We start from the raw sequence: 24,229 nt of genomic DNA, 5'->3' as shown, positions 1-24,229 counted from the left end.
CAGAATAGCTCTGCCTCGTGAAAATGTTTGTATAACTAAAACTCAAATCTGCTACATCCCTCCTGCTCCAGTTTGTTTCAGATGCACATTATACAGCACACACACATTGGCTACAATTGAGCTCTTGCCTCACCCACCACGTCCTCTCTGTGACTCTGGTGCACTCCAGTCTCGGAAAATGGCTACAAGAGAATCTGGGCTCAAAACGAGTGATTTCCCATTTTATTCAGGGAATATGGACAACATTCCAATGGGACTGATCTCATCCTGTATTGTCAGGGTCCATCGGTTGTGTGGTGTTATAGAATCCCCTGAGGACAGTGGCCTGGGTCGGGGTTGGAGACACTGCTGCTAGAAACTGAGGTACTCGGAGTTGACTTGTCCGTCTGGCTGTCCACGTGGGGTTTTTGCACTTCTAGAAAGAGGTGAAAGGGTTCGTATAGTAGTCTGTTGTGTTGGTGAGTGCTTGGATCATGTTTGTACAATTATATACTACCAGGTGCTATTTTAGCTGAGGCCCCTGTATTTATACTGTGCAGATATAGGACAGATTGATAGGTAAAATACACAACTAAAAGCATGGAAATCACAACCACCAAAAGTGTGTTTACAATGGACCTGTTTCAAGGCAAGGTGGCTGGCTAACACCTCAACTTGTGATAAAAAGTATAGAGGAGGAAGTCAGCAAGAATTGAAGTAGCCTAGTATTTGCTACTGTGGATAAATACCCAACAAAGCCTCTTTGAATCCTGGTGTCCATCCCTCAAGGCTGACTCGTAATGGAAAGACCTTGCCATCCCTCCATGTGTAGGTTTGAGGACTGTGAGGGTGTAGTCAAGAGTCCTTCACAGTGGAGTAACAGTATAAAAGCAGGTCTTTGTGCTTTGTTTGATGAGGGCTGTGTCAAACACCACTGAGATGTCATCAAGTTTGAGGGTAGAAGAGGAGAAAGACGAGGGGATAACAGGTTGCTCTGCAACCTACACTTCTGCAAATGAATGAAGCACAATGTCTGAATCTCAGCCCCTTTTCTTCATTTCCAGGGTAGCTTGTTTTACATGGGAGGTTGTTAAATTGATCTGTTGAGATTGCCGTTTCCAGGTTGCCAGTATCATTGTCCTCCAAGGATATAATCTTTGTACAAAGAAGTGAATCATTGAAATAACTCAGTTGTAAAATCTTGTCAATTTTTTTTTTCAATCACAAAAAAGGTTTATAAGCTACAAAATTTGCTTTCCTTTCGCCAGTCAAAAAACGAGGTTCAGCTTAATCTTTCCAAGAGGTTGTCATAAAACATGCAGTGTTAACGTCAACAAAAATCTGCCAGTTTTATGTGTGTATTGCAAGTGAAAATGAGGGAGACAGATGATGGCATGTCAGTACAATAAAAACATTTTTGTTAACACTATTCTCTGCAAATTTTATACTTTTCTATTTACACATCTTTCTATATATACTGTAAACTGTGTTCAAAGGAAACCTCCACATATAGCTGGTTAGGCACATGTAGTTGGTTCTAAAGAGGAAATACAGGGAAGAAGAGAAAAGGGTGAAAGGAGGGGGATACAGCAGTATATGTTGTTAGAACCACAGAAAGATATACAGTAGGGCTAAGGAGGAGCATACTTGGCAATTAACACGCTTGCCAGTTTTACCCTGTGAACCTGACCCAGCACTCACAAACTGAAGATAATAATCATTTGAAGTTCTTTTCACATGTACTGAGTCTGGATATGCCACACAGCTGTAGTATCACACAATGCTATAATCTATCATTATAATACTATATAAATATTTCACATTTGATATATGCTTTTTGTACATATACTGTACTCAATAGTCTCTACTAATCTAGAAATGTAGATTATATTATAAAATATACATCTCCCATTAAAATATCCCATTTTTCCAACACATTCCATCCAAATGTTAGAAAAGAAAAAAAAAACAGGTCATGCTAAAATTTTGCTTATATTCTGTGTTGTTTTTTTCTTTAAAATGGCTGATTTGGACTTTTTAGTATTCATTGGGCTTCATCATATGTCCCTTCTGAAACACAGCCCTTCATATTCACACTACCAATGCATTCACAATGGCACACACACACACACAAGTCTATACGCAACATCCATACAAAATACCTAAATTAGAAACGTGTTCTGAAATAAGTTTTCAAATGACACCCCTCAAAGCCTTTCAAATCATGCTACACTTTGTTCAGTGGAAACATCACATCTATGATTTCAGGAAGTAAATGAAGAGAAAGGGAAAGGAATACATAGTGCAACAAACATACAGTACAGTTCCATTCATAACGCGTGTTACTGTAATAAACCCTATCAAGCTGCATCTTTTCTATAATTTCACAACCAGTGGTTTCCTCTCATTGATGACTCTTTGGAAGAGGGGTTGGAGGGAGCTTAATTGAATGAGTGTCGTGACTCCGTTTGTTTTCTTTTGATCAGAGAAATTATTCCTTTTTTCATCAGTAGTGTGTGAAATTGAGAGGATTGTACTTGAAGTTAGGCAAGTGGATTCTACTGAATACGTTGGCAGCTCTCTCCCTTTATTTTGTGATCCGCTGCTCGATCTTCTCAATTATGCAAAAACATCTTCTTTCATGGCTGTTTCATCAGGGCATGTGTTAATTCCTGACTGAGGTGGAAAGAACTCTCTAAAGACCACTGCTGTTATTTTGGGTCCTCAATTGACCACTTGGTGGTGCTATAGTCTCACAGTGAAATGGGGGCCTCTTCAGTAGAGTCCTGAAAAACCACCATAATATATTTCCCTAAAAATTCCCAGCAACCCAACCCCTGAACACTAAAACTTCAGAAAGACTACATAAAAAGCAAACGGCTCTGGTTTTTGTCTGTGATGCTCTCTAGCTGTCAAGGCTGTGATGCTACACTGCAAGCGCTCCTCTTGGCAAACATGAGTGTGCACACTATGTACAAATAGCACTTGCGCATTCAAACAGCCTAACTGCTGAATGCTGAGGGTAGTTGATGGATAGGTGGGGCGTGAGGAATGAACGCTAAGAAAGCGCAGAAGAGACAGAGAGAGAGACAAAAAAAAAATTCCATATTCTTTGACTGGGAGGTGGATAGATGGCACTCGGATGAAAGGTACCAGCTGTAGTTGGCTGACTATGCTTGGAGAATGTTCTTTGGGGATTACCAAACATCTGACTTTAAGGGCATTTCAACTGATGGTCAGAATTTCATCAATCTTTATTCATCCATACAGATAGCGTCAGTGAAGAGTATGGATAGATCTTGTGGTGATTTGGAAACCCAACAAATATAACATTATAGTAGAGTTTCATTCAGAAGATGGCAACAGGGATTCAATCAAGGAGAGTCTGTCATCTCCTCACACAGAGGTTATGTGCCTGTTAAGCCCTTTATTTTCAGTGATGGAGAAGTGCTAGGCGAACACGCACAGGCATGCTACTACTGCGTGAACCTCCACTGATTACTGCTATAAAAAGTGAACTGTTTCTTGTTTGTTCTCAGCCAAAATGAAAAAAAGAGAAATTCAGAGACTCAAATGAGTCTGTAACTCATATCCGCTAGCTACCATTTCAGGTCTAGGCCTCTATGTCAGTAGTGTGTCCAATTTTCAAGACACTAAAATGGCTGTCATTGCTTGTTTCATGAGCAAGAGGACTGAATTTGGAATAGTGGTAAGTGTACTGATGGAAATGCTGAGGGAAGGGTAGAGGATAAGTTAGCAATGACCTAAAGAGGATCCAAAACTGGGCTCAGAAAAGGACTGAGATTGGTGCGCAGGTCAGTTTTGCAGGGGTGAGGGTGAGCGACGAGGTGGGAAGGAGACACCTCAGTCTTGTGTTCAGAGTCGAGTCTGGGCTTCGGGAATGTAGATCTCGATGCTGTCGGCGCTCTCTGTGGCCGAGTTCTGCCTGAAGGAGGCGGTACGCTTGGTCTGCAGCAGCCTCCTCCTCGCTTCTGTCCTCTGACGGTCCCCGAGGTCCAGGGACTTCTCCCTGATGGGTAGGGTATGTCCACCCACACGAGGCACCACCAGGCCCCCTGACCCACCTCCGGCCCCTACATCCCCGACGCTATCGGCCCGGAGGCTGCCACTCACCCCGCCTGCTGGCTTCTTTGGTAAGGGAGGAGGAAGCTTCTTATCCTCCTAACCCGGTGACATTGAGACGTAGATATAAGATGAAAACGGACAGTGGAGTTACCATGTTGGGTGGTATACAAAAAATGGTTTGTGTGGGAGGATCCCATGCAGAAGTGGAGATATTGGGAGAAGAGAATAAGAAACCAAAGGGCAAGACCATCAACAAAAAGGGTAAAATTCAAGTGAGGAAGAATCATGGACCGAGACATTACGACAGACAAATAACAGCCAAAATCAACAAAAAAATATCAGCAAAAAATATATCTCAGCATGCATTGACATTGTGGATGAATAAAAAGGAAATGAAATGGGAGAAGAACAGAAAAAGGTCCACAAAGAAAATGTAAAAGAAAAAGAGGAAAAGAGAAACAATTGTTAATTCTCCTTAAACTATCAAGAATAATTTAGCTGTTCAGTGAGCACCCTAATCTTTAGAGACAATAATGTAATAGACAAGTACTTTCTTTTGTCTAAAAATGCTGATATGCATTTCAAACAATTTCTAGCAGTTTAAGACTCCGCAGTCATGGGCATCTCAGCTCAGTTCCTTTTGCTGCTCTGTACTTTCACAGCTTGCAAAGGCTTGGAGGGCACGACCATCTGCGCTACTCTTCTGCACACTGCCATCTTAGCTCTGGGGGAGTGCTGAAGGGAAACCAAGGCTGTTTGGACCCCTGGACCTCTCACCTTCTTTTCAGGTGGGAGCCTCCAACCAGACTCCTTGAGCCTCTGGAGGTCCTGAAACTTGACCCTGACGTCCTCTATGTTGAGCTGGAGCAGGTCCCACAAACCTGCCAGGTCCTGAGAGGTGGGCTGGGGGTAAGCGGATGGGTCCTGGGAGGGCAGGGAGATGGGATATGGTGTGTGAGGGGAGTAATAAATGAAGATGTGTAAAAGGGTGTAAAGACAAAAAAATCATATTAAATTTCTGAAGAGGTGATTTTGCAGCAAAGCTCGTTTTGCCTTTGGCGACAGTGAATCTCCGCAAAACCATGTACCATATGTGATGTGTGTTGCCATGGTTTTGCATGCAATACTCACCACACTTTGTTGACAGAGGCGGAAGAACTGCTGGACTTTCTGAGACATTAGCATCTGGGCGCTGCCAACTGCATTACGAATCAGCTCAAGAACTAGGGTGAAAAACCATGCAGACGTAGTGTTAGATGTTAGAAACCCAAGAACTGTTCATTTATCTTCATCTCTGATCCTCAACACCCTTCTCCCAAACTCACTCTCCTCTGGCAGTTCATTCTCCTCTGCCTCTCTCTCCATGTTCTGGCACCAGCCCTCCATCCTCTCCACCTCTGTCTGCAGCAGGCGTAAGAAGAACTCTCCATCTCTCATGCAGGGCGAGGCCCGGCCTGAGTCAGGCAGACTCCGTGGGCCCTCCAGGGACGGCGTCCCCGCCCAGGCACGCTCAGCGGTGATGGGGAGTGGGGAGTGGGAACGTGGAGGCAAGTGCGGGTGCTGGTGGGGGCGTGGGTCTGTTGGGCAGGCCTCAGTGGTGTAGCCACTCTGGATAAAGTCCTGGGATAACATAAGAGAAAACTGTTGGACACATGGTACTTGGACTATCAATAATGGGTGCTCAGAATGATATATTATTGTCTTTATTTGACCATAAGGTATAGTTGAACACCTCCCAGAACTGTCAAACCACCCAACAGCCACCACATCAACACTGGAGCACTGACTGATAAATAATTAAAATAAATATAGTATTATTTGGCAAATGTGATAATCATATTTCTGACATTAAGTCACCAAATGTCTCACACAGCATTTTGAAAATACTGCTGGTTTTGAATGCTTGCTAAATTTTTGATATTTTTAAAAATGTCACATTTGTAGATATACTTTTCAAAGATCTTTTTTGTTTATTTCAACGATATATTGTCAAGTTACTTCAACAAAAAAAAATCATACTTGAATTAATTGTGTGCAATACTTTTCCACTTTTATTTTTTTAATCTTATCACTAGCTTCATGTTAAGAGTCTTACTGTATTTAACCTATGTCGTTTGGAGTTTTTGGACATTAGTAGCACTATAGAGCAACATTTTAATGAGGGGGTCCCCGTTTGGACCCAGTTTTGTGCATTGCTGAAGACCCACCTCTCTGTAGGCCCACTGTCCCTGTGTGTGGACAGTGCGATGGCACTCTGTGTACTGGCTTGCTGACTCTGGCTCTGACGAGTGCCTTTGGAATGAACAGCCAAACTGGAGACTCTTGTCCTGTGTTGGCACGGCAATGCTGAGCCCCGGGAAGCCCTCGGGGTCCAGGTCGGCCTGCACGCTTGCCGTCACGCTGTTGGATCGCTTGAAACGAGCCCGTCTGCAACACAGCGAGTCACAGCAGGCCCACAGCCATCCAGTCACACAAAGTATCGCACGCAAAAGCCTTTCTCAAATTATCTTTTTTTCTTCCAATAATTGCACATTCCTATTTGAGATAGCAGAGATAGTCATACTGTCACTGCAGTCACTACTACTCACTTGGTTGTGATAAGTCCTGCTAAATCCTCTGACGCACCAGTGTATGCAAATGTCTTGTCAATGGACTCAGTGATGAGTGTTTACTCGATTACAAGTTTATACCCCACCTCCCCTCATCCTGCCTTGCTGTGTGATGAGGTGTGAGGTGTGACTCAGATTTCCGTTCTTGCACTTCTGTTTTCTCCCCCGATGTCACACTGTCACCCTTGATCATTACAGGAGGTGGGGGATATTGTTAACAGGTGCATGATCACACACTGTTCGAGGTTTGGGAGTATGTGATGCTGTGAGTGCTTGCATGCATGCGTGTGAATGTGACCCATAAGCAATGCTGGATATAATTAGGAGAAGGGCTGCATCACGAGTGAAAGTCATGTCGAGTGTATGATTCGGAGTAGTCATGGTTACAGTCACTAATGGCAAAAAACAAGACATTCTTGGAACAAAATGCTATTGAGTTCAAGCTGTGATGTCTGATGAAATGTTAAATGAAATAATAGGATCTAGCCTAGAAATCAACCATAGGTGGCTGCACTGTTGGATGCCCAGAAGATGAAGGCTGTTTCAAATTATATATTTAAATTATTCACATAAATTACTGTAGGCAGACAAAAAACTCTTGATGAAGCTATATCTTTTGGGGGCAGAGATAAATGAGCGAATAAACAAAGGCACATCATCTTAGTTTGCAAGTTTGTGTCCATAATTAAGGACTGAACTTAAATGTCAGGCAAAATAAACACCTCAAGTTGTGGAGAGATTTCAAAATTAGATACTCTTTGATTTTTACCTTTTGTCATCTTCCACTTGGACTCCTATAGAGTGAACCTCTGTAAGAGCTTTGCCCTCTGCGTCTGAATCTGACAGAGTCTCCGAGCTGTCCACCTGAAGCAGAAGAAGCCGTAAAGCACCACAGTCAGAGCATGGAGGTATTTGCTGAAACACACAGCTTAAAGATGCCATAAACAACAAATTAAAAGAATAGTTGGACATTTTGGCAAACATGCTGATTTGCTTTCTTGCCATTGAAGAAGATCAATATCACTCTCATGTCCGTACCACTGACTGTATATAAAAATGGACTCCACTTCCTACCGCTATGCAAACGTGAAGCCACCAGGGGGCGATCAAGATGTTTTGGCTTCACTTTTGGGGAGCTGTCATGACGTCCATATTTCTATACAATCAGTGGTTTGTTCAGTAAATGGATTAGATTAGCATAAATACTGGAAACCTGGCTCTGTCCAAACAAAATCTGCCTACTAGCACCTCTAAAACTGAAGTGTAAAAACATTTACACATTCAAAAAGTCTTAATGCTAAGCTAAGCTAACCAGCTGCTGGCTGTAGCTTCATATTTAATAGAAACACTGTAGAGGTATCTTCAACACTCAGCAAGATAGTGAATAAGCAAATGTCTTCAGTCTTTATGCTAAGCTCAGATAAGTGACTCATGACTGTCACACAGCCATGAGAGTGGTATGGAGCTTCTAATCTTACTCTCGGCAAGACCGTACTTTCCAGAATGTCAAACCTTTTCTTTAAAATGTAACTTGTGTAAGTGGGTGGTCATTTTATTTCAGTACAATGTTTAGAGCTGAAATCAGTCAATAAACAGAAAATGAACAATTTTGCTAACTGATTAATAATTAAAGTCTTATCAAGCAAAGGTGCCACATATTTTCTGATTCAGTTCCCCAAATGTGGGGATTTACTGATTTTCTGAGATTTACTGGTTAGAAAAATAGGCAATTTGAACATATCATCTTGGGCTCTGGGGAAATGTGATTTTTCACTATTTTGTGACATTTTGTTGATTGTAGAAATTTATCAGCTTTAAAAAAATATATATCTGCCCCAATTTTTAGTAAAACTGTCCTTTCTCACCTGCACAGCTATGGATGGCCTCCACTTTCTCCCATCACGTCCTTCATCCTGCCCTCCAGCTTTACTCAAAACGATGCTGTTCTGAGGCAGAGAGACTGACTTCCCCAGGCTGCCTCCCACTCTGCCGTCCCTCTCTCTGGCTGGCCTGGGTGGCCCCTCCAGCAAACTGTCAGCCGAGCTGCTGTGTTTGGCCCTCACCCCAACTCCCGGACCCCCTCCGTAGGGCACCAGCTCCCGTGAACTCCTGACCCCGTCCAGGCTCTCTGCCGAGTTACTGTGCTGCCGGGAACGTCCAGGACCTGCGGTGATGTAGTAGCCGCCTCTGGAGGAGCGACCTGAAGGCCCATCAGAGCCGCCCAGGTCCACGGAGTTGCTGTGCTGTTTGGGGCGCCCAGGGCCTGAGCCTGCAGCCAACTGTCCGCTGTTCTGGAAGTATGCATCCTGGGTGGACTCAGTGCTGCTCTGGGCTCGCACTGAGAGTGAAGACTTGGACATACGTGGCGGGAGTGGGGGAGGAGCACCTTTGCGATAAGGAAAGACTGAAGTGTCAGAAGAGCGGGAGAAAGGAACACAGAGGCATAGTGGGCTGTTAAAACCAAAATTGGTAATATGTCAACAGGGAGCAGGGGAGGTGGATACTTACAAAAGGGACAGACTGGAAGGAGAAGGTGAAAGGAAAGACAGAGAGTGAAAAGAGGGGAATTTGTTGACATAAAAGGGGTGAACCAATACAGAGAGAAAAAGAGAAAACAAAAATCATTAAGAAATAATGGTAATACAAGATGTGACAAGAAGATTCATAAAAGCAACTCAAAAACACAATTTCTTCACACAAAAAAATCAGCTTTTGGTGTGAATTTCAGTGAGAGGCGGGAGCGAGGTGGTGGAAAAGACAGACATGACAGAAGTGAGAAAAGAAAACCTCTTCCCTTGAGCTAACTTAACTCTGCTTCTTAAGAAGATGAAGCAATTTCCTGATAGAAATATTAAAATGAGACGTGCACTTTTTTTCAGCAGATTCTCTGTCTCTTTCTCCTCCTACACAGCTTCGTTCGAACGTATATGCACACACACATACACATATATACACACACGCGCACACACACACAGTTCACTGAATAAAGGATCAAACTAATGCATTTCTTTTCAAGCACCTTTATTGTCAGCCAGCTTGTCTCAGAGTGCAAAGATCCTTACCATGATGGTCTAACCTCCAGTGTGTCAGCATATATGTATGGAGGTGAATGAGGGTTTGAGTTTGTGTAGTGCGCATGTGTGTTAGTGGTAGATGTATATGACACTTCACGGAGGCTTTAATAAATCTCAGGGGAGGATTTGCTGCTCTAATCCTGGAAATTTTAGTCATATAAGCACTAGAGTGGCTCTGCAGTCTACTGAACCGACACACACAATCACAAATTACTGCAGATGTACTGTATATTACGCTTGTGCAAGAGAAAAGGAAAAAATGATTACACCAAAAATGTCAGAGGGAAGACAAAACACACAACAAACAAACATGCCTCAAACCAAGGAAGATGTGGCTTGGGAAGGCAAAGCAATGAGACAGAGAGACAGTGAGACAGTGGGAAAGGGGCAGCTGGAGACATTGAGCTATCATCATAATCATGAGTGTTCCTGTACCTATTACTGAGCCTGAGAAACCTGCGATCACACTGGGGAGGATGATGGCAGAGATGAGATACAGAGACGAAACAGAGGGAGGCACCGAGACGACAGAGAACAAAGAGCATCTACAATAACTTACACACAAGCCTTTGCTTACAGCATGCACACAGAAGAGCAAAAAAGCTCGGATAAAAATTATAGCAATTGAGGGAATAGAGCAGAGGAAGGTTGATAATTAAAAATGAATGCACACATTGCATACAGCTGTGCACTGCTTGAGTGTGTGTGTGTGTGTGTGTGTGTCAGTGCATAAACTTGTTTTGTTGAGGTAAGCAGACACAAGCTGTCATAAAATTCATTCTCCCACTGGCACGTCCTACTGTGTCTCCCACCAGGTTGCCACCACACCAAAGACAACCACACATCCTTCTCACACTCACACAGACACCACACATCGAATCCCATACACACACACACACACATACACACTCACCGGCCCCGCCCTTGATGCTTCCCTGGGGGCCTGACATGGAGAAGACGGAGAGGCAGTCGTCGTCCTGGGAACAGCCTGCCTGGATGGCGCGGACATAGCTGTGGCTGCGAGTGCGAAACACCCCCGGAAGATCCAAGGCCTCGACGGCTTGAGACTCCACCTCCCCGAACATGGTCTCACAAACTGCCTCAAACTGACGGTTCAACGTGTCTCCCAGCTGAAGGATGAGAGGGAAGGTGAGAGTGAAAGAAATTAGGGCACGCTCCTGTCAAGACACTTCAGTAGGGAGAATGACCTCTGGTTAATGCAAAACTTAAAACCTACATCTCCAAAAAACAAACCACATTAGTTGTTACCTGTGAGCTGGTCAGGGAGCGGGTGTAACTACGGGAGCGGGTGTGGGTTTTGGGTGTGGTTCGGCTGTTAGGATAGGAGTCAGTACACTGCTTACATGAGTACCTGGATTAAACACAAATATAATCAGCATTACTGATGACTGCAACAACTACAGTGTGTGATGACACTAATAGTTTCTTAATTAAGTATATTATGGATGTAAAATCTCCAGCCATTTTCTCTCTACTTTTGTCAAAACATCATGTTCGTAACACACACTACATCTTTTGGTGAACCACAACTATCCAATAAAATGTCACTGAATAATGTTCAACTGTGCCAGCTGGGGTCATTTTTAGTGTTGTAATGCTGCATTCATGTTAAAGGAAAAGCTGCAATGCATCTAACTATAATTCCCTCCATTCTCCTCAGTAGTGAACTGCATGTCACTGCCCCAATATGAAGGGCCACCCTAAAGACTTTGGATTTGTTCTGCAATGCAGGCTTTTTTAAAACTCTCTAATTGTTTCCACCCAGTTTTAACAATGAAAGCTGGAAGATTGTCCTCAGTCTCTCTGAGCAAAGCGTTTAGAGACTGACCTGTGAGTCTAACTTTGTAGTATGGTATTTCCATTTTGGATCAGTACAGTTAAATCTACAAACTCTTGAGTCCAATGACAAACCCCACTCCCCAAGGAACTTGAATACATGAAGGTATCCATACTATACTGTATCCATACTATAGGAACACAAATGCTACTTTTCTATTTTATCTATTTTTCTATTACTTTTTCTATTTTTGGAGTGGTAATTGAACTGTGCTGATGTGATATTCAAGGTTAGATTTGTTGTTGTGTTTGTACTATGGTTGGGCAGTAATTCAGTATTATCACTTATAGTCTCTCAATATCATATTGTGACAAAATCCTCACCTCAAGATTCTGTGGTTTACAGTCATCTCTAAATGAGTGATGACTACTTAAATGTTAAAATCAAATTTAATAATACAATTTTAACACTTGTAAAAGTTGTAACAGCTGAGTTAAAGAGTGTCTTGCTACTTTTATGCTGCAACAAAAAAATGGAGGGATTGTGGAGGTGGGCGTGGTTGGTACTCAGCTGCAGGACAGAGAGGTGTGGAGATGGCTCAGGAGAGCAGTGCCAGGTGTGTTGATTTGCACAGCTGGTGCTTGTTAACTAATTGTACTCTCCCTTTCAAATGCAGTAGCGTACTGGGCTTCTGATGACTGCTGCACATCACAAAGACAGACAGGCTGACTATCAAGATTGTTTGGCAAGGGCCGAAACTATTATTTGGTGAGACTGAGGGACTCAAGAGACTCAACCTCATGCGCCAGAAGAAGCCGGGCAACAGCAGGCGCATGGTGGCTTTATGTTTAATGTATATATTGAAGTGTGTGCATGCAGCAGAGAATAAAAGGAGGTCTCTGTGACTGATCTGTCGTGTTGGTGTCATATGCCGAGGGAACTCACGGTAGCAGCTAGACTTGCTACAGAGATATGCAAGGCATGAATTTCAGAATTTCAGCAACAATAAAAAAAATTCCTTCCATGATGAAATGTCAGCTTTCAAATGAAGCAACCAGGTTTTCTACAGAAACATTAAATGGATGTATAATGTAGTCAGTAATTCAATTACAGCTAGCTTGTAAGATAAGTCCTCCTGGTTGTTGAAAACCAGAGAGTGGCAGGCCGAAGTGAGTACGACTCAAGGGTCTTCTATTTCAACATTAACAAACACTCCATTTGTGGAATTTGACCTTTGATCCATGCTGATAGATCGTCTAAAAGCATCCCTTTGAGCGATCAGGGTGGACTTGGGCGAGGCTTTGGGGCTAGTGTCCGAGTCAGCACTATCATCGTCGCCCATGGCCTTAATGTAGCTGCCACTTCGCATGCGTCGGCACGGAATCTCCCCTCCACTGTCAGTAACGCTGCCACCACCGTATCCACCTCCCCAGTCTTCTGAAGGGACCTGAGACACAATCACATTCATGCAAAAAACATCCACACCATCATAGATAAGAATAAAAATGACCAAGGAAGATCAATCTGAAAATTCAACATGTAGTGAGTAGAAGTGTAACCATGTGAAGTAGCCACATGGTAATACTCAGTTTTAGTAAGAGTCTCTATTTATGGGTTAAACACAGTTAAAATGAGTTAAAAGTAAGTATGCATTCCTCTTCTACACCAACTGTTAAGACAAGAGCATTTAATCACAATGTGAGCAAATCAGTGTTGAGATATTGAAGATGTTTTCACTGCATCCGTGGCAGCTTCTTCCCAATATCTGTTGTTAAAGTCAAAAAGACTTCTCAAAATAGAAATATTTTTCATCACTGAAAAAATATTTCACCCCTCAAACAGGAGGACAGTGATGAGTCAGACATACGATCACGTATACTGTATGTGCACACAGTGTTGAGTTGTAGAGCAAACACACCAGCACAGCTCAGCCACCAGGCATGTTCATGCACACCATGAGAACACACACACACACACACACATGCACATACATGCACACATGAGAGATAATGTTATAGAGAGAGAAAGAGAAAGAGAGAGAGAAAGGGACAAAGGGACTTACAGAAAGAGAGAAACTCTGACAGCTAGAAAAACACTGACACAGAGAAGGAAAAACAGAGTAAGCCGACAGACAGAGAGCAAATAAACATACACAGGAGTAAAGCAGTGAGGACAGACAGATGTAGGCAGACAGACAGGAAAGGTGGCACATAGAGAGACAGACAGATGTGCAGGGTGACAAAAGAAGAGAAACTGAATAACAGACCTAAGCGAGCAGAAAACAGGAAGACAGATGGGCAGAGGAATGAAAGTCTGATGAGAAAACAAAATGAAAAACACACACACACACACACACAGAAACACAGTCAAGACAGAACACTAAGGAGGAAGAAAAGACACAGAACTGATAAAGAGCAATGAAACAAACTAAAATGACATGACAGGTTCCCACTGTTGCCCTCATGTAAAATGTATGACATTTCATAACTATGTCAGAATGCTTCCATAACTTTTAGAAATAGAATCCTTTCTGGTATTTTGTTGTAGCTTTTCTTTTAAAAAATGTAGCTTAAAATGATATATAGTACAATAAATACAGTTGTGAATGATTTTCTGGTATACAGTAGAAATGTATAGAGCCCCCATAAGGTCACGATGGGAATTCTTTTTCTACATCTTTTTTTTCCCCTCCACCTTGAAAAATATTTGCCATTTTTTTCTGATTCATTGATGAAGACTGAACTTTGACAGTAGCATGCAACATGGATGTAAAATCAGCCACGTCTGTATCATTGCCAATTCCCAACGTAACCTTTCAGAGGTACAGTACATATGAGGTCACTTCACGTAAAAATGTTCTAATATTCCACGATTTACTTTAAGAACTGATTTAACTCCCTCACTGTCCCTTCCTGAAATACACCTCTCAAAATTACTTTGAGATTCCAGACAATATTTAGGATTTGTGGGGTACCTGATCATGAAAACCACAGAGCTGGGCAACAGACAATGACAATGAAACAGACAGTTCCTGTCTTTAAAGCTGCATTCATTGATTTGTTTGGCCACTTGGGGGCAGTAGAACAAGCTGAAAATGCAACATTAGAGTTGTGAATCTGGTCACCTGACAAATGTAAGTCCAATATTCACTCTCCTTGTAGCTCTGTTTTGATGTCCAACTCCTGAGAAAAAGCTCTGGCTCTTTAGAGATGTTTGACTGTCTCCACCAGCTAGGTGCTAACTTTATGTCCTTTGGTTCTGGACAGGAAGCATGTAGAAAAGCTTGCGGTTTGATGTGACTTAAGTTTATGGGCCAGAAAAACAAAATATTGAGTTTAAAGTGGTTAATTGCAGAGTTGGTTGATAATTGTATGTGGATTTGTCACTACAACTGACCCTTTGGCTTTACCACATATCAAGCACATTTCCATATATGCGAGCATCCTGTGGAACAATGTTAGCAACAACCTCGTAAACAAAGACAACAGGCTGAGGCCCTAGCTTTTGACTTTTAGGGAACATTTTTACACATGTTCATCTCAAATTTTGGTACTTAGACTATGTTTAACGCAGACATCCAACATCATAACGGTATATAAATCACAGAAAATCCCAAAAAGCATGTCCCCTTTAATATTAAAAAATGTTGACTAGTGCAGCTTTAATTTGCATCATATAGAGAATTTCAGGTTCTGTTTCAGAAATAATAAAACCTCATTCAAAATCATATGACATTTAATGCAAATCCAGCCTTGGAACATGGCCTTTGTCATCAGTATGTTGTGTGATTCAATTCATACATCTAGATAAGAACCTAATATTACTGTTTATGGAATATTCCTGTTTTTAGCTGCCTTTAATGGATACCATTTCCCATAAGCCCACAGTCCATCAAACGGTAAATGTCACCAGTCCAAAGGCGAGTCAAGGACAGTGTTTCCAACTTAGCGACTTTGTCGCTAGATTTAGCGACTCTTCAGACCCCTTTACTGACTTTTTTTCAAAAAAGTGGCCAGCGATATATCTAGTGTCCTTTTGGTCAGACCTTAACTCCTCTCCTTGAAGGGAGTCACCCGTATTTCTCAGTGAATGAGAGCTAGTGTGGCTCTCTGGACTGACTGTTCAGTAGGTGGGACAGAGCAGCAGCATGTCCAGTGCACCAGTCATCTGACAGAGTCATGAATGAGCTGTGAATGTGTGAACTTAATGACCATCACTGATCCTAATTGTTTTTATTCTAATTGATTTAACTTTACTACCGGTATTTAAGTTTGATTATGTTTTGTCAAAATTGACAGAGTTAACAATAGTGAATTTATTCCAGTGCATGATCATTTTTTCTATTCATGATACTTCAGTTAGAGTTGATACAACAGCCTGCATAAATATTATTATTAATAGAGATAGATTTAGATGCACATTGATGAAATAGCTGGTTACAGTCAGTTTAGTTTAATTTATCTTAATTTTCTCCAAATTTTTAGAAATGTATGTAATTGTGTCATAACTTCATAGATATGCAAATTAGCGTGACGTCATCTTGCGACATTTAGCGACTTTTCCTGCAGGCTTTAGCTACTTCCCACTGAAAATAGTTGTCAACACTGGTGAAGGAGCTGTGGCTTGTTCAGACATGTCTGTAAAACAACAGGTCAGAGAGGAGCAAACAGTGTAGAAGTTTAGAGATTACCGCTAAAAAGTAAAAAAAAAAAGGCTTTGTATGCTCATGAAGTTATTGTTGTTTAACTTTGTTAAAATCACTAAGGTTTCAACTTCTAATAGCAAGTGCTCTAGTGGATGCCAATATGTCCTTGAAAATGGGTCGTAAACAAAGGAAAAGTTTTCATTTTTTCAGAAATACAGCTAAAAGAAATGTTCAATAGAGATTGCACTGAGTTACTGAAACATTGAAAAACCTACAGCTGACGTCAGGATTGGCTCTCGAAAGCAGATGAGTATACCTATAAACCTTGTACATACACTTTTGAATATGTGTGTGTGTGTGTGTGAGAGAGAGAGAGCATGTGGATGTGAGAATGTGTGTGTGGATACCATCTGCTCCCATTTCTTTACCAGTATGATGAAAGCTTTACACCATCTAACAGGAGGTAACAGCAGCTGCTTGTGCTGAAAGACCCCTCACTCTTTCAGTTTTTGCAAATGCTGTTATGAGGTGAGCAGCCACGCACACGCATGTGACCACTTGAAAACACCTCCACACATTGACATACACAGTCAAGGCCTCAGGGTTTGGCATCCAGCTGAGTGTGTATTTTTAAGGTCATCACTTAAAAGATGATTCAGCCTAATCTCCCGATCCCCACTGGCCTTCTACTATCGCTCTCATTTTCTCATTCTGCTCTTTCCGTCTCTCTCTCGCTTTGCCCTTTGGCTACCATCACCTCCTTTATCTCTTTTCTATCCCTGAGCTTGCTCTGCTATCTCTGCATCCCCTCTACCTTGCTCTTTTCCACCCTCTATCTTTGTCTCTCCCTCCCTCGCCGTTTCCATCTTCATTTCACTCTTGCTCTATATTCTCATTTTTATCGCTCCTTATCTATCAGACACAGGCCGAGGGGAAGTGAAAGGCTCAGGGAATGGAGAGCGCAGCGTTCTGATGCTGCACATCGTGATTGGCCTTGACACTATGGGAGAAAACCTTGCATGTGTCCCCTTGTCACTGACCCCAGTAGTTCAAAGTTGTGAAGGTTCACTCATTTTTGTTCCTTCAATTTTCACTTTTTTTTTCTTGCTGTTGTGCGCAAACTTGAGCAATGGCCCAGTGTGGACTTGTCAATATGAGCTTGTATATAATGCATATTAATGTTACAAAAACCAAGCTGGTAATGTGGGATTAAGACTTGGAGGGAGCAGTCATGGTATAACCTTTTTATCTTTTGATCTCAAATTATAACTGGTCAAGTTTTTGATCATTTTATGGAAGGCATAGTCAAAATAAATGATTTAAAAAAGTTAAAAGTCAGTTGCTGAGTTTATGATGTCTAGTCTTTACACACACTGTCTGCACCAGCCTGGAAATACTTAAAAATTTTTTGAGAGTGGACAAGGTTTCAGTTTGTTGCTTCAATAAGCCACCTGTGCTGCTGTTTGTCCTGAGGTCTAGTCTTGGTGGAGTAGATCGGGACAGCTCTATATCTGCAGCTCCAGGAAGCTGCCTACTCTGAAGCCATGGATCAATCTGGCTGACTTCAGCACATCTAAGCGCAGCAAAGAAATTCACTTGACACACCATCTCTCCCTCCTTCCTCACAAAACTGCAAGTGACGCCTGGAGATATGAGAAAGGCTGCAGCGGGGAAGTTCATTTTGTGTCCTAAGGTGTGAATGTGACGGTAGCCTAAGGCACAGAAGCAAATTGTGTGTGGTTTGTCCTTTGAAAACACTAACACACAACCCTGCTCTCTCTCTCTTCTATCAGCAGACCTCAGCTGTGTCTAAAGGATGAGAGTTGGAAAAACACCAGGGACTCCTGTGGCTACCTGCTGTTTCCGTAGAAACACAGCCTGCATGGCAGTTCTACCTCAGCACAGCTGGAGATTGGTGAGTGCTTGTTTGTGTGTGTGTGTGTGTGTGTGTGTGTGTGTGTGAAAGAGCTCTCTCAGCTGTCTTTGCAGGTACACTCTAACAACCATTAGCTTGTCATTTTTGGAGAATTCGTGTATACGAAATGGGAGAAAGTTGCATATGTTGGATTGTGACAAAAGAGTATGGTGACTGGAACTGGGAGACGGCCTGTTAGGAGAGACAGTAAATAATCTCTGTGTGGGTGACAACCATTGTTTTCCGAGTTCCAGGAAAATTTAACCTGTATACACAGATTCACAGAAACACTTGTCTATGTAAGAACAGTTTCTTCATATCCTACTAGCAACAATTTTCTTATATATGGAAGCTTTGTTAGAAAATGCAGTATTGCAGCTAATTAACAGACATATTTCTGCTATTTTTGTAGCAGGTCAGCACTGAATAACACATCAAACACATACAAAGTGTCTAGTATGATTATATGTTCTATGCACACACACATACACACACACACACACACAAACACACATTGGTTGACATTCAGGCATGCACACACCTGCAGGTAGTGGAAGGTCCTCTCCTTCAGCTTGCTCTCAATGGGCACGAGGGCTTTGTCATAGCCTCCTCCGCCCCTGGTGGAAGGGTACACCTCCCTGGCCTGACTCACTGTCATGGCTGACCAGGTGCTCCTCTTCAGGGAGTGGCCATGGTGCCCATGGTGTCCTCCTCCTTCACTCCCGGCCAGCGCCATTGTGGTACAGGCCATGCACTCCCCATGCCCAGGCCCGGGCCCGCCCCCTCGTTCCTTGGGCTTTTTCATGGTGAGCTCCTGGATGGCGGCATCCAGGCTCTCGTGTCCACTGGGATACCCCCGCCTGCCCCCGCTCACCAGGAAGCTGCTGTCACTGTCCAGGTTGTCGTCAGAGCTCCACCAGCCTGCTGTCCTGCTGCGGTGGCGTCTTCCTGACTCATGCCGTGAGTCTCCACTCTTACTGCGCTCTCGAGACTTGCTCCTCCTGGTAGACCGAGACTGGTGGCCGGAGTAGTGGCCTCCGCCGTCCTCCCCTCCACTCCTGTGGCCTCCTCCTCTTTCGCCACGGTAGTCCCCTCCTCCTCTTGTGCCGTTGTATTCCCGTTTGGATGGCGCCTCCAGGGAATGGGACTTGGCAAAGAGACGCTGAACTGAGTTGACCAGGTGGCGGATGCGCGAGGGGCTCTCGCTACGCTGCTCAGCACCCCCACTAGCGGTGCGCTGATACTGCAGTGTGTGGAAGCCATCAGGGTGGAAGGGTACTTGCTTCTCAAACTGATCCATCAGGTTCGGGGGAATGCGGTGCATCTTACCCCCATGACCTGAGGACAGGCACTCCTCGCAAGAGTCAAACGACTGGAGTGGTGGGTGCTGGCTGGGGTGGGAGCGGGGGAAGGTGCCCCCACCAGAATGGCTGTGAGAGTGGGAGTGGGAGTGGGAATGGTGCCTCTCCAGCGCCAGAGACTCAGCAGGACCTGCAGGAGGATAATAGTGGCCATCACTGTGACCCTGGTAGTAGTCTCTGCCTGGGCCGTCACATTCCTCAGGCGTGCAGTGGCAGGGGCCTCCTCCGCCACCACCGGAGGAATGCTGAGACATGCTACGGCTGACATGGTACCCTTTCATAGGCGCCGGGGCGTGGTGGGCCGTCCGGGCCGAAAGGGGGCGCTGTGGGCGTGACAGGGCTGCACCGGTCTCACCTGGAGGCACAGAAGAAGTAACCATTTAGGTCTTGTATCTTGGGAAACAGGAATGAATAAAAATATTCATCTTATCAAAAAAACTGAATTGAAGTATTCGGTTTTGCAATCACTAACATTTTACTGTTTCATTGCACAAAATAACCACAACATGAGCATGTATCCTCTGATACTTCCACGGCTGCGTACATCACACACAGATATACTAAATGTACACATGAGAATACACACGATTTGTAGTAAGGGCTGTGACATTGTGGTGTAATCCTTTAAAAATATGATCCTGAGTGAATGCAGACATAAATAACTTTTATATTGTTGCACTGTATTTGTCTGTGTGAGACATAAAGGTGGGAGGTGCAGTGGGGTGTAATTCATGGTATGACTTACAGTACAAATGAATCACAACAAAAAGAAATAGACTTTGTAGATTGATGTCCAGATTGTTTTCTGTCTTCTATCAAGTGGCCTGATAGATTGAAAGTGAAAACAATGTTGTTTTTTTTTCTTTTCCTGATTAACATTTTTATTGATGTTGCACTTCATTTTTTACCCAACCAAAGACAAACAGTGCAATAGTGAGCGCTCATCCCGCGGGCTGCAATAAGCAGCCACAGACAGCTCTCTTCTTCTCATTCATCTCAGAGGCTGCTGGGCTGATAAATCAAGGATATTAGCCTTTCTCTCTCTCTCTCACCATGTCTCTTCAGTTTCTGCCTCGCTCTCCTGTTTAGCTCCTCTCGCTCCTCACACCTCCCTCTCTCGTTTATCGTTCCACTCATCAGCCCTGCACTCCTTGTTGTCTGTCTCTTATTCCTCCATCCATACCCACAGGGAGTCTCTGAGGACCAGTGGTGGAAAGTAACTAAGTACATTTATTCAAGTACTGTATTTAAGTACAATATTGAGGTATTCATATTTTCTGATTTTTTTCCTCTAAACTTCTCACATGGTTTCATTTCAATAAATGGTTCAATATTTCACCAAAATCAAAGATTAGAGAAAAAGTCCAAAAACTGAAAACAGATTTGTGTATTTTTTCTTCTTTCCGCTCCCATTAATCATCTCATGACCCCTCAGATTTATCTGGTGACCCTTTGGAGGGGCCTGACCCCTAGGTTGGGAACCACTAGACTAAACTATCTAACTGTATATAAAATAGTTGAAACTAGCTCCACCTCCATCAGCTACAACAGTAACATGCTGCTCTAACACTGATGCTTCAGTATTAATAATCTAATGATGTCAGTCAGAGGGACCAAACCACTACTTTTACTACAATACTTTAACTACATCAAGCTGATAAAACTTATGTATTATGTATGTACATATATATGCAGGGCTTTTACTTGTAATGGAGTATTTTTACATTGTTGTATTGGTACTCTTACTTAAGTAAAGGATCTGAATACTTCTTCCACCACTGCTGAGCATTGACATGATTTACAGCTGAGGAAAACTGTCTTTATCGATCAGCTGCATCGTAATGCGGAGGAAATAGAGAGCGGTGGCAAGCGTCCGAGCTTATTCACAAACGTCTGTGCCATCGGTTGCAGAGTGATTTCACTGTTTGTGCACCAGCTAAACAATGATAAGACTCAGAACATCCAGGTGACCAAGCAGACACCAACCCTGCCGATGCCTGGAAAAGGATAAAAGTGCAGAAGAGGATGGGATCTTCTCCACAAAACAAACGCAGGAAATGAAATCAATACACCTTGCCAAGCTGCAGCAATACAGTGGCACAATGTAAACCTTATCACCCACACACTCTGGTTGCTGTAAGCAAAAGTAAACAGAGTGGAAAGAGGTATAAAGCCTGTCTTTGTATTGCCTTTCTTTTCACCACATAGTTAACAACTGAGATTACATCCCAAATGTGGTAATCATGTATTTTATTGGACTGGCATTAATTGCTGCTGCTGTAATCACATCCTCTATTAACCACGTTCTCCACTAACTATATAATGAATAACGGGCTTGCAGCCTGTTTATAATTCACGTCATTTCTAGATTTGATTAAACGGAGATGAAATTACTCAATGAAAGCCAGAATCGAGCCACTCGGCAGGACGGGATTCACTGAGCTCCTACAAGTTATTTGCGCTGGTGTGTTTGCCGGCTTTCACACAGAGATGAGAGATAGGGGACAGATGCTGGGATAATCATTAAACAGAGCGTGGCCTGTTTGCCTTGATTGGCTGAATGAGAGCTGCCACCCAAGAAGCTCACCCACATCCAGCCGTGTCATTGGTGTAGCCGTGACGACAGGCCTGTCCGAGTCAGCATCCTACCGTGGACAGATTTCAGACAGCCGTGGCACCTGGGTGGACCGGGCCACCTCTTATCGACTCTGTGTGTATGTGTGTGAGTGTGTGTGAGTTGTTTTCACTGCAAAAAATATCTTTTACTTAACAAGTTATAACATTTATTCTGAGACAAAAATAAAGATGATTATTTTAGCCAAAAACGTGTTTGTAATTTACAAATGTAATCATTTTCCTTTGTATTCTTACTGCATACACACATGCAGAAAGAGAGTTGCTTATTGTTGCAAAGGTTATATGTAGGTGTGTCCTATAGAGGCTGCCGTACTAATGCTAGATGTAAACAGGAAGAAGCTAAATAAAGTCACAGCTCAAACTCATGCAATGTGTTCCCCTCATATTGATAACACAAACATTAGACCTAAATTAATACTTAATATCTTAAAAGAGTGGCTAAAAGTATCTGCTTCTCTAATGCTAAACTACAGTGATTGATTTTTGACGAAATAAATACAATTAGGGCCTCCCTTGTGTGGGCTCTTGATTGGCAACTCAGCCAATCACCCATGAATCCCATTGTTTTATAGGTTTTAGGGTGCCTGCTTACACTCATTTACTTGTATTAGATGAAGGTGGGATCAGGAGGAAGCCAGTGCTGAAATTGTGTGTATTTATGCCATTTGTTTATGTCTTATTGGATTTCATATTAATTTTATCCAGAAAAAATTAAATAAAAAGTACAAGAAGTTAAACCCCCACTTGTTTAAACAAAGATCCACTTTTAAGTCTGAATACTAAAGCAATTTGCTCGTTGAGACAGATATTTCTTACAGTGTGCTTGTATGTGTGTGTCCCTGTTTATGAATAGATAGCAAAGTGAGCAGCGCCGCTCTGCCTCAAGGAGTAAATTAAACCATGTTCTGTTTATTATGAAGTCTTTGGCTTTGGAGCAGGCTGCTGGCTAGGAGCTGTCAATCACGGTGACACGCACCCACACACACACACACACACATACACACACACACGCATGAATGTGTAGCTGTGTGTGCATATGCTTAAAAGACACACACATGCAGACAAAGACAACTGGAAAAGATAGTGAGGTAAAAAAGATGCAGCCGACTGTTGGGTCTCTCTTTCCTTTATTTCCTTCTCTCTATCCATCTCTCCTCTCAGTCTCTCCTCCTGACCTACTTCTATCCATCCTCCAGTCATGTCCCTCCCTCGCCACACTCTTCTCATTTCTTTTTTTTCCCTCTCCTTCCTTTGTTTTTTTTTTTTTTTTTTTTTTAACCTGTCAGTCCGTCTGGCTCTCTGCCTGTCAGCACTTCTCTGTGTTGAGTTAATTACAAAGTTTGTTTCCACTCTTCATCTTGTGGCCTCAGCTGGTCTATCTGCCATCCATAATTGTTTTAAGTGTTTATAATGAAAGAATTAAAATCTTATGTACATACATTTTATTCACCAAATAATACACTAAAGCTTTCAGGGTGCTTATAGTTTTCACTCTCAGCCTCCTCTTGCGTTACTTTTTACTGTTCTCTTCAAATTCTAAATTAAATTTTACATTATACTCACTATTTGAATTGATCTCTCTCCCTCTTGTACTCCATGTATTTTGTTGTTATTGTTTTGTGTGTATTTCCATTCTTCTTTGGACAACTTCTACCCTCCTGTCTGTGCAGTCAGAAATATTCAGTAGCTGCTCAGTGGGGAGCTGCAACTGTACAACACGCTGTCATTGTTTAACACTCCTTGGCATCAACGTGATTGTTACGGTGGCTTCAGTCTGGAGCAGTTTCATATTAAATATTCATGTGATCATGCCAGCTGCTCTGACCCACTTTGCTAACAGCTGAGCCTGCCCTCTCTCTGCCATCTCCGCGAGTTGTGGGTCAAATGATGCTTCACATCAGTGAAATACTGTAAATTCAACACCTGTAATACCTGATATGAAAAATGTTTTTTAATTAAATTTGTCCTCACTTAAGGAACCTTTGTTTTTGCCAGTCTGAGCAAAATGTCTTTACAGATTTCAACTGAAATTTGGTAGAAAGACAAATAAATTGGTTGGAAAAGATTCTCAAGACTCCATGCAGCAATTCATGTGGTTCATTCATGTGTGCAGCAAACACACAAG

The 24,229-nt window shown here is 42.7% G+C and overlaps 1 protein-coding gene across 1 annotated transcript in view; it reads right to left on the bottom strand.

Annotated features, from left to right (window-relative positions):
- Positions 1-282: 282 nt before the first annotated feature.
- The window catches only part of dlgap3 (discs, large (Drosophila) homolog-associated protein 3), a 116,312-nt gene continuing 92,365 nt past the window's right edge, over positions 283-24,229 (bottom strand). Inside the window, exons 3-13 of the mRNA XM_067611363.1 lie at positions 18,648-19,822; positions 12,779-12,993; positions 11,018-11,120; positions 10,662-10,878; positions 8,540-9,078; positions 7,444-7,538; positions 6,273-6,492; positions 5,391-5,685; positions 5,197-5,288; positions 4,843-4,989; positions 283-4,161 (exon numbers count right to left, since the gene is read on the bottom strand). Of these exons, the coding sequence (XP_067467464.1) occupies positions 3,856-4,161; positions 4,843-4,989; positions 5,197-5,288; positions 5,391-5,685; positions 6,273-6,492; positions 7,444-7,538; positions 8,540-9,078; positions 10,662-10,878; positions 11,018-11,120; positions 12,779-12,993; positions 18,648-19,748 (3,330 nt within the window). The 5' untranslated portion in view covers positions 19,749-19,822 and the 3' untranslated portion in view covers positions 283-3,855. The remainder of the gene's footprint in view (positions 4,162-4,842; positions 4,990-5,196; positions 5,289-5,390; positions 5,686-6,272; positions 6,493-7,443; positions 7,539-8,539; positions 9,079-10,661; positions 10,879-11,017; positions 11,121-12,778; positions 12,994-18,647; positions 19,823-24,229) is intronic.

This window comes from Thunnus thynnus, chromosome 15 (assembly GCF_963924715.1).
Source record: "Thunnus thynnus chromosome 15, fThuThy2.1, whole genome shotgun sequence".
NCBI classification, from domain to species: Eukaryota; Metazoa; Chordata; class Actinopteri; order Scombriformes; family Scombridae; genus Thunnus; species Thunnus thynnus.
This window is presented reverse-complemented; position numbering and strand designations above follow the sequence as displayed.